At 33.4% G+C, this 11524-nt stretch overlaps 1 protein-coding gene across 8 annotated transcripts in view; it reads left to right on the forward strand.

Moving 5' to 3' along the window:
- LOC111062476 (spectrin alpha chain-like) overlaps positions 1-8594 on the forward strand; it is a 53269-nt gene extending 44675 nt beyond the window's left edge. For 6 of the 8 annotated variants that reach the window (XM_039433139.1, XM_039433141.1, XM_039433140.1 and 3 more), the window contains 5 exons: positions 369-423; positions 869-1076; positions 2677-2847; positions 4509-4675; positions 6721-8507. In XM_039433139.1, coding sequence (XP_039289073.1) covers positions 369-423; positions 869-1076; positions 2677-2847; positions 4509-4675; positions 6721-6849 — 730 coding nt within the window. In that variant the 3' untranslated portion in view covers positions 6850-8507. Of the gene's footprint in view, positions 1-368; positions 424-868; positions 1077-2676; positions 2848-4508; positions 4676-6720 lie in introns of all 8 variants that reach the window. The other 2 variants (XM_039433142.1, XM_039433147.1) reach the window with 1 other exon arrangement.
- The last annotated feature ends 2930 nt before the right edge of the window (positions 8595-11524 follow it).

Here is an 11524-nt window from a genome sequence, read left to right on the forward strand (position 1 = left end):
CCCAGTTTATCATAACTCACTCAACTTTTACTAATCATTTGGTTTTGAAGATCAAGTTACCTGAATTTTTAACAAATGTCAATCTCACTTTGTACAACCATTACGGAACATAGAAGAAGCATAATTATTGTCCTTCATTGTCACTACACTTTTTCAGATACAATTTGTTTGTTTTCAAATAAAAATAGTTGTATTTTGCTTCATTGTTAAATATTATTGTCAAAATTCGTTCGAATACATAGTTACGACTAAAGGAATTAAAGGCACTGTTCATCATACAGTAAAAGTAATCCTAAAATAATTTTGTGTTTTTTGTGTATTCTGTAATATTTTCAGGTTATTGATAACTGTTTCACGTATTTTTACAGAACATCCATGATGGAAGGATCAGGCTCATTGGAACAACAGCTTGAAGCAACTAAGGTACAACTATCAATGTTTATTCCATTTGTATATAACAACACCTAATAATATATAATATAATAATAGTATAACATCCTGATCTACTGAATCCGGAATTCCTTGACTTTATTCATATTGTATTTTACTCTCTATGTAGGCTATTTTATTTGTCCAATAACTATATTCAAATTGTATTATAATTGTAGTTGTCCAACACTATGATTTAACTGTATTATATGATATTTTAGGAGTCCAAAACTGTAATGAAATTGTATTACACAGTATTTTAGTTGTCCAACACTATAATTTAATTATATTGTGTTTTAGTTGTCCAACACTATAGCTCAATTGTATTATTCTCCACGTACCCAACACTATTATTCAATAGTTTTATTATTCTAGTTGTCCAACATCAATAATGTAATCTGCTTGTTAGGCCTACATCAAGAATTTGTCTGTTGTGTAGAGAAAAGCAGGTGAGGTGCGGTCACGGCGGTCGGACCTGAAGAAGATTGAGGACCTGGGTGCAATTCTGGAGGAGCACCTGATCCTGGACAACCGATACACGGAGCACAGCACAGTGGGGTTGGCTCAGCAGTGGGACCAGCTCGACCAGCTGGGCATGCGCATGCAGCACAACCTCGAGCAGCAGATACAGGCCAGGAACCAGTCTGGTACGCATTCACCCCAACAGCATAGCAAATTTGTAGAATTAGTTTAAAATCCTTTACATTTGTGCTGTTAGCTTATCAGCTTAACGATGGATCCCCATTATGTCAATATTAATCAATAGTGAGGGCTGAGCGGGAATAGTCTCATTAAGGGCCGATTTCCGAACACGGGATTCAGCTAAGTTCTAGACTTTGAACAGCTGGAGTTGAAAAATTGGCTTTCCAAAATGAGGCGTAGTCGCAGTCCACGTTCAAATTAAACTTCGAAAAACTAGAAAATTGAACAAAAATGAAAATAGAGAAAAAATAGTGTAATGTTTCAGCTATTTTGAGTTTTTCAGAAATGTTTCATTTCGTCAAGAAAAACGTTTCTAATTATAGAAAAGCGAAAATAAATATCATAAAAACTGCGTCTACGCCCCATTTCGGAAAGCCAATTTTCTGACTCCAGCTGTTTAAAGTCTAGAACTTAGCTAAATCCGAGCTCGGAAACCGGCCCTAAACATCCTGGTAATAATATTTTCACTGATTCTGCTCAAGGAAACTATGGAGAGGAAAGTGTTTGTGTACAGAGACTGGATGGATATGGAAACGGCTTATGGGGTCTCAGCAACGGAATTCCTTGCGGGTGATGTTGAGGCTCTTGTTATCAGAGTCACTGAGGGACTGAGAGAGGGATTCAGAGGCAGACTTCAGAGAAGCCAGCGATACTCCCTGTATCCAGAACTGACGCAATTCACAAACTACGTGTATGAACCAGTGGACTTCACATTGATTAAGTGGTTCATGAAGTCAAGGACCGAGCTCATTCGTCTCAACAAATATTCCCACAGGCAGGATGTAAGGATCTGTTCTCTATGCAACATGAAGGATGAAGATGATGTAGTGCACTTCATAGCCAGGTGCCCGGTGCTTGCAGAGTTCAGAAAGCGATACTTCGGAAAGACTTTGCTTGCTGTAGAGGAGCTGAAGACGTACCTGAATGGTGACAACTGGATGCTGATAGGACAATACTGCAGAGATGCTTGGGCGTACAGATATTTCTTGATTCAAGAATTCAATTTTTAATCCATACACACAAGATGTACTATTACCCTCTCTTCCTCTGTAAAATAGTATTTTCCATTTTTATTTTTTGCATATATTTTCTATTTTAAAAATGAATAAATAATATTAAAATTCATTTATAAAAAGCTTGTCAACACCTCCTGACGGCACTCAGCCAAGGAGAAAATGCTGACAATAAAAATTTATTAACATTTACTTGATTATTTTCTAAAATGTAATGAAATTTCGTTCAATAAAAGCCTTTATTTATTATTTATTTATTTAATATTTTCACTGACTCTGATACTGATATGTGGGAATCGGCCTCACATCGTAAGTATTATTGTAGGCACCATCTAACTGAATTCTTGTTCACTTATTGGCAAGAGCTATTCTCTTGATGTTACTATAGTGTATTAAATGCTGATAGGGAGGTGCATAGGAGCTTTTATATCCACTAAACCTCATTTTTGTTGATGTATAATTACATATCAGGATATTTGTAATGATGTCTCTTGTGTTAATTATTGATGTTAATATTTTGGTTGGCTTTCAGGCGTGAGCGAAGATGCTCTGAAGGAGTTCTCGATGATGTTCAAGCACTTCGACAAGGACAAGAGTGGCCGCCTGGACAAGGCCGAGTTCAAGTCCTGTCTGCGGGCGCTCGGCTACGACCTGCCCATGGTTGAGGAGGGCCAGTACGACCCCGAGTTCGAAGCAATCCTCGGTAAGTTGTCAATGTTCTTCCGCTCTTCTAGCTCTACCAGCAGATTGTTTCAAATGTCAGTCAGGCGCAATCTCCCATAGTGAGGCCCACGTTATAATTGCAGTATTTGATTGGCAATGGTATTGCTATCCTTGTCTATCATTCAACAAACCAGATAGCGCTATCTCTTTCTCGCTTTGCTCTGTTGCCAGATCGTCTTTTAACAATGTAGAATTAATAATTAATTAACAAAATATTTCATCTAAAGCTGGGTTCGTTTGTGCGTAAATGCCGTCGTCGCCCACGACAGGGTGAGGATCTCAGATTGGGTAGATTTCAATTTGTCTAAATAACCTAAAATATTATGTTCAATTATGTTTTAATGGGGAAGGTTGAGTTCATACTTTTTATTCTTTTATATGGCAATATGTTGATATTAGAAATGTTTTGATTCTTGAATAATAAACACAAATAATGAAAAGTTATTTTGGTTGAGTTGAGGTTGAGTTCATACTTTTTATTCTTTTAAATGGCAATATTTTGATATTATTAGAAATGTTTTGATTCTTGAATAATAAACACAAATAATGAAAAGTTATTTGATCAGCTGTTTTAGCACACTTGAAATTTGAACAATATGAATGTCAACAATGCTTGTTGTTGTCGACTGCGGAAATTCACGCACAAACGAAAATGCACCTTTAATTATGAAAATTCATTATGAAATTATTGAAAAATATCATTTTTTGCTTAATAAAATATAATTGATTATTTTTAACGAGAATTTTTAACAACTAATAACACATCAATAAACCTGTATCAGCTACCGTCTATAGAAAGCATTAACAAGACAGAGGATCGACAACGTTGTTCTCCTATCTTTCTCCATTGCCATTTAACGTGGCTACTATAACTATAGTGTGGCTATTATGGAATCACTTGGATTTTAGTTGTGTATTAAAAAGAAATACAGAGTAGTATCTACACATATTTATATACAGAGTGTTCCACGAAAGGTGTAACAGCCGAAGAACGTAGATTCTACATGAAATTTGCAACACAAAATGTTGTGTAAAATTTTCCTTTATCGACCTTAGTTTTCGAGTTATATCGATTTTATGACATTGTAGAAAAAGTCAATAACTAAAAAACTATCAGTCAAAATCCAATTCATTCCAAAGGATATGGTCGGAATTAGGAATAAATTTCCAATAATATTCTTATAATTTGTTACTTTGACGATTTTGAACTTTCATGAGCGCTCAAAGGTGAAAAAAGTTCATTCGACGAGTTCAAAGCCAAATTTCAAACAGTTTCAACACTCATAAAAAGTTTAAAAACTTCAAACAAATTATCAGAACCTTGTTGAAAATTTCCTCTTAACATCCATTTTTATTCTTAGAATTAGATGTCTTATTCTTTTCGTTATACAGTATCGACCCAAGTATATTTTCAAGGATTGATGAGCTTCAGATAGGAGTCTTTAGTATAGGCTATTTAACATTTTTGAAGATACAGCACAGTTTTAAATGATTGGATTGCTCTCATAATTTGATTTAATTTGGTAATAGTTTTACCTATGATGAAAATGTCTTATTTACTTTCTTAAATGAGCTCAAATTATGTCGTTTACAATCTCAAATTGTATTGTTTGTAACGTTTTGTTCATTTTCCATTTTCAGATGTAGTAGACCCCAACAGAGACGGTTATGTGTCTCTGCAAGAGTACATGGCCTTCATGATCAGCAAAGAAACCGAAAATGTCCAGAGCTCAGAAGAAATTGAGAATGCCTTCAGAGCTATTACAGCTGGAGATAAGCCTTATGTCACCAAAGAAGAGCTATATGCTGTGAGTATATTGGTCTACATCTTTTATTTTCATAAATTTGTTTTACAATTATCATCTCTTCGAAATTTTTTATTAATTTAGAACGTACCTAAAGGGTGAGGTTGATTGTGAATTAATTAATTTATCTGGTAGATCACATTGTGGTATCTGGTATAATTTGAAAATAGTGATAGTTTACTCGAAAATATTGTATTCTTGCAAAGAATAGATTTTTCAAATTTTATGTGGTGAATGTGGTCATAACTAATTCGCATTTAGTTGTTCCTTCCTAATCATATTTATATGATTTGTGATTCTGTCCACGAATAAATAAATAAATTTATTCAATTTATTACTGTGGGCTGGGTACTCTCTGACAGGATGGGAGCAACATTAGCCTACATCTGCTCCCTGGAATGATGGAGGGTAAATCATTAAAATACAATAGTTTTTGGCGTGACGACTGGAAAAAGAAGCCTTGAGCTCCAGCCACGAGTTCTAAAAATAAGAAATACATTTGTTCAATCTAATAACAGCAGTACAAATGATACAATTCTGTTGATGAATGATAATCTATGGATGTTGAATTTTATAAATAATCCAAGTACTTGATTAACAAAATATAAATGCACAGAAAAATAATATAAAAATTGTCGAGTTTTTATATTTTTTACACAATAATAAATAAATTATTCTACATTCTAGACTTTTGTTTACAGTCGTACTCGTTTTTCAATTCCTCAAAATTTCTTATTAACCTATCATTTCTTATTTTCCAATTTTGATCAATGTCAAAAATTGAAGAGAGATTCATATTGTTAAACGTTACAAATCCTATCAAGTAAACAAAGAATTTTGCAGTCACTCTGTAGTCTCCATCAAATGGAGGTAGAAACACCAAAATGTTTGGTAGAGAGTTAGTGGGGAGGATATTTTTAATATTCTTTCCGAAGAATGGACATTGATATGTCCAAAGCTCCGCCAATTTATGTAGATGCATAACAATATAATTATCTATAGTTATTATATTACAAATTACTTTTTCATATCATATACAGTTCAATAATTATTTTCTTAGTCTATATTATGTAAATTCATCTATAATTTTCCTGTATTGTAAGCTATTGTATATAAGTGTATAAGACAGTATATATTGTAATCTACATAAATAAAGTACTCAATCAATCAATCAAATAGAGCAAATTTATGAAATATTATTAATTTGGTAGGTGTTCATTTCATGGCAGCCCTTCAATTAATGACGCTACCAATTCCAGCCATACACTTTAAGGGCCGGTTCCGAGCTCGTGATTTAGCTAAGTTCTAGACTTTTAAAAATCAGGAGTCAGAAAATTGGCTTTCCGAAACGGGGCGTAGTCATAGTCTACGTTTAAATTGAATTTCTAGAAAATTGAACACAAGATAAAATAAAGAGATAATAGAGTAAAGTTTCAGCTATTTTGAATTATTTAGGAATGTTTCATTTCGTCAAGGAAAAACGTTTCACATTATAGAAATGGAAAAATTACGATTATCATAAAAACTACGACTACGCCCCGTTTCGGAAAGCCAATTTTCTGACTCCTGATTTTTAAAAGTCTAGATCTTAGTTAAATCCCGAGCTCGGAAACCGGCCCTAAATTGTTTATCTAGAATTTCTTTTCGAATTTAGAATACACATTAATAATGTGAACTCTTTGTTGTTCATTTACATTGAATATTGGTTTACATTGGTGAGTATAATTTGGGAAGGTATTAGCATTACAAGCTTGGTAGTTCCATTACAGTGGAAAAGGTTCCATTACGTTACAATGGGGTTCCTTTCTAGTAGGCTTCCAGATTACCGTATTTTTCGGAGAGATGCTTACAATCATTTCCGCTACACTACCAAAAGCAAATATATTATTCAAATTGAATAGAAAAACAAATATATTATCCAAATGCATATTCTTGAATTGAATGTTATCTGAATCAAATCAATAAACAAATTCGTAAAAATTATATTCTTGAATTGCATTTTTACTGAATCAGGTCAATCCTTACAATGAGTTTTCTCTTTTTTGCAGAACCTGACAAAGGAGATGGCCGACTACTGCGTGGCCAGAATGAAGCCTTACGTCGACCAAAAGACGGAGCGACCGATCGCCGGCGCACTCGACTACATTGACTTCACTCGCACTCTCTTCCAAAATTAGATGTAGCTAACATAAGAGAATAATGATGCATTCAGAATGCACCGCCTCTTCCTTTTCTCATCGCTCGCCTTGTCATGCAAACTAACGTCTCATTATTCTAATATTGTTGCGTTTTCTAGATAACGTCATCTTCAATCAAATCGTCTAGTTTTACTAGAATATTTGACGTTACACGCAACTTTTCGTTAATGTCACGTTAAGCGAAAACTTCACGAACGAATACACTAGTTTGGTCGAGTGTGATAGTATTTTACCTTCTACTTAGATTATATACTATGAGAGTATTTAACAATTTATCATATATATTTATTTATTATTTGTTGAGTGATTTAGAGCCTATTATTATATAACTGCCAGCTTTTGAAGTGTAAGTCCTGTTGCATTTTGGTACATCCTTGAAAACATTCAATGGAACTTGTAAACTTTCAAGCATTGAAGCACCGTTGATAAAATTATAAAATTGTTTCCTATCTTCAAGCTATGTTTGAGAAGAAACTAAGGTTAGTTTGACATCAATCAAATTTGACTCCTCAATTCGATTGATTGATGAAAAATCAATCGTTTTTGATGGAGTTGTTTTCGTTTATGTATTTTTCATATATTCGTTGTCTCAAGAAATCAAATAACAATATAGAATTTGTTTTTTATCTGAGAAAAATCTTACGTTCAAATGATGATGATTTGATAGCTTGAATATAATCTTGATCCATTGGTAATGAATAAATCTAGTGAGTGAAACATAGTTTAATCCATAAACTGATGTAATTCTAGGTAAAAAGCAATAATTTCTGATATTTCAATTGACATGGTCAATATTCCCTTTTTCAACAGTTAGCTTATGAATGTGGGTGGTAAGCAATCGCTATTGTTTGCTTACTTAAACTGATGCGTTAACTTGAAATTAAATAACTTGACTATATTACAACAGTACTTTTAGAAATATTTTTCTTTGTAAATTCCTGGTTGAAGTCACATAATTACAGATTTTTGAGCTACTATCTCATTTATTCTTATGGATTTGATAAGAATCCATTGGCCGCTTCAAGAAAAAATATGCCTTGGGACGTTACTGTTTATTTGTAAATGCATAAAAGTTTTATTTTTGTGACTTGAAATGATAATCAAATGTAGATCTAATGCACAGCATTTTTATATTTTTCATTGATTCATTTCATAATTAATTTTTGCATGTCATATTTATTCAATTTAATTGGAATTAAAGTCTTATTTACAAAGTTGTATTGTTATATAAAACTAGACCACATAAACAGTGTTGAATTTTCAAATGATAGTTTTAAAAACAAGAAGTATAACTACTATTATTGGATGATTTTCTTCTTTTCCTTTTGACGAACTCTTCAAGTGAATTGGTAGAATTCCTGAGGCGATTCGGACTCAATAAGCAGCACCGGTACAAATGCTTGATGTACGATTCTTTGACGTCACCAATAAATTTGACAGCTATGCTTATTATCATTATCTTGGATAGCTTTCAATTATTTTAGTAGACTTTTCCCCGACAGATTATTGTATTATGAGAGACTAATTTGAATAGAATATTTTCTTATCATACTTATCCTGTTTTCAATTTTATAGTTTTATAATCATGTATGACTTACAAACATAAAGTTAAGAGTTATATTTTCTATATGTTGACAAGATTCTAATTTCTGGAGCTCAGTATTCAATTTCAAAGTCCATTGAATTAAATCTTACAGCTTTTAAAATGGTGATTAGGTAGCTTGCTTTTTGAATGAATTGTTGGAATGCATTTCATGTACCGTTACTGAGTATTCATCATGCATATGTTAATCAAGAATTTTATTATATGCTGTTGCTTAATTGATATCAAGTGATTAAAGTATTTTAATTCATTAATTGTTTGTTTTATTTCATACATTCAACTACGAATCGATGGAGCGGAGAACATGACAACAGTCACACTCACATTAGTTTTCATAATTCTCATGAATAATTAATTACATTATGGTGATTTTTTTCACAATTTATCAAAATCGTATCAGTTGCTTACGAATAGAGAATCGGGGTGTCGTATAGGATCCAGTGGTTAGAAAGATTATATAAAACTATCAAGTTGCCCTACAGAAATAAATGAACAAATTTTTACTTTCCTTGCCCTATTACCATAGGTAAGGAAAGTATTGCTTTCCGAAAAAAATAAGGTACCCCAATTTCTAAATTTCTATACGTTTCAAGGTCCCCTGAGTCCAAAAAAGTGGTTTTTGGGTATTGGTCTGTCTGTATGTGTGTGTGTGTGTATGAGTGTATGTGCGTCTGTGTACACGATATCTCATCTCCCAATTAATGGAATGACTTGAAATTTGGAACTTAAGGTCCTTTCACTATAAGGATCCGACACGAACAATTTCGATCAAATGCAATTCTAGATGGCGGCTAAAATGGCGAAAATGTTGTCAAAAACAGGGTTTTTCGTGATTTTCTCGGAAACGGCTCCAACGATTTTGATCAAATTCATACCTAAAATAGTCATCGATAAGCTCTATCAACTGCCACAAGTCCCATATCTGTAAAAATTTCAGGAGCTCCGCCCCAGCAATGCAGATAGATTCCCAATTATCAGGCTTCGGATACAATTGAAACAAAAAAAAATCAAGTGGAGTAGATTGAGCATGAAAATCTACAATTAATGTTCAGTAACATTTTCACCTAAAGTTGAAAATAAGCTTTAAATTCGAGAAAATGTGATTATTCAATTGCAAATTATTGTTGATTATATTAAATCATTCACTATGAAGAGATAGCAGACTTCGTGTGTCTGCAGCGCTATTGTTCTGTCACCAGCTGGCTCAGATCTTAGAATAGTAGATTTGATTTTATGCGCGGAACACTAGCGTCAGTTGATCAATTTTCATAACGGCAAGGAAAGTTGTGTGAGTGCACCACACCAGATTTTTTTTATTTACTGGACAGGATATCCATGTCTCTCCTCGCTAATCAGCTTGTGCTAGAACAATTGAAAACTACAAAGTATGGAACATCACATTTTAATGCCGCATCTACATGTTGGCCCAACGAAGGCCAATGTCGGCCAGCGCCAATGTGTGGATGGATGGTTTGGCTTCATTTACCTACGTTGAATTACCAGGATGGGCAGACTGGGCCAACACGTAGATACGGCATAAGAATTCCAGAGTTCACAAAATAATATTTACTTCAACCTTGTGGCTTGGAATGCATTGCATATTAATGAAGAAATAATTTCACAGTACCTTTCTTCAATACTTTTTCATATAAAACACAACTTATAAAGTTTTGAAAAAAGGAAAAGGGTACTATGAACTCATTTTATTAGTAAACAAATCAAGTAGCCCTATTGGAATACAATAGTGCTGATTAATTTTTTCATGCAATTATATTCTACATCCATAGGAATACATATTGGAATACAATAGTGCTGATTAATTTTTTCATGCAATTATATTCTACATCCATAATTGCCGAAGAGATAATACTTTGAGTGGAGAAAACTGATAACTAAAATCAACAAGCACTGCATTTGGATTTTTAAAATTGAAACATACCGTACTTCCACTGTAAAAATTGTTGTTCTCAACCTTCTTATTTTCAATCAAGAGATTATAATTTTTTATTAAATGGAGATGTTTTGTTTCAATTAAGGGTTTAATTGAATTGTATAAGTTTCTTTTGAATAAATTTGAAAGGAAAATGAGAAACTGATGAATGCGCAGTGATGAATTAATGATATCAGTTTCAATCTCAGGGTTAAAGATACAAGCAAACGCACCACACAGCAGCATAAATACGGAGAAAAAAATACACGACTGCATTTAGACATGGAGACAGACGTCTGCTACTGGCTACCTTGATAAATCACCATTATCCATTTTTTTGCAGATGATGCCCCTATGAGATTTTTGCTTGTGTGTAGGTAATTTGATGATATCAAAGACCTTAAAGATGCATAGACTCACATGCAGCGCTAGTGTCGTACTTGGAATTGAAATCGGCCATTGAGGGGGCAACCCATAAGATTATTACATGCCAATGCCTTTGTAATCTATAGTATTACAAATATATAGATTAATATCTCTTGCTAAAATACCCCAATGGCGGCCTTCAATTTCAAGTAAGAGCTATCATTGGGAAGGCATAGGCATTGTGGGTCTATATCTCTCTAAGGTCTTTGGATGAGATGATTAAACGTCCATGCCTACCGGATACTACTACTACGGAGGAACAATAATAATATGTCATCACATTAGATAAATTCACTTCTATTCATGAGTTATAAGCATTTGAAGATGAGTGATTTCTCTGATCTATGAGAGGAGGAACGATTTTATGTTTCAGTGAATAACTCATGCTGTATTATAGCGAAACGTCTCATGTTATAGCACAACACTTGTTAGGCCAACCTCTATTCATAGCCCGAGTATCTACCAAATCTGAGAGATTTGTATTTTAGATTAAATCTATGAATAAAAAAAAAACATCAAGGAATTTTGCAAAAAATAATATTGCTCAAACTCTCAGGAATGATATTCCTTGACGAGAGGAACAATAATATGTCGTCACATTGGCGAAATTCACTCTTATCCTTAAGTTAGAAGCATTTGAAGATTAGTGATTTCTCTGATCGGAGGAAAGATTTTAATGTTTCAGTGAATAACTC

The sequence above is a fragment of the Nilaparvata lugens genome, chromosome 7, assembly GCF_014356525.2.
Source record: "Nilaparvata lugens isolate BPH chromosome 7, ASM1435652v1, whole genome shotgun sequence".
NCBI lineage: Eukaryota > Metazoa > Arthropoda > Insecta > Hemiptera > Delphacidae > Nilaparvata > Nilaparvata lugens.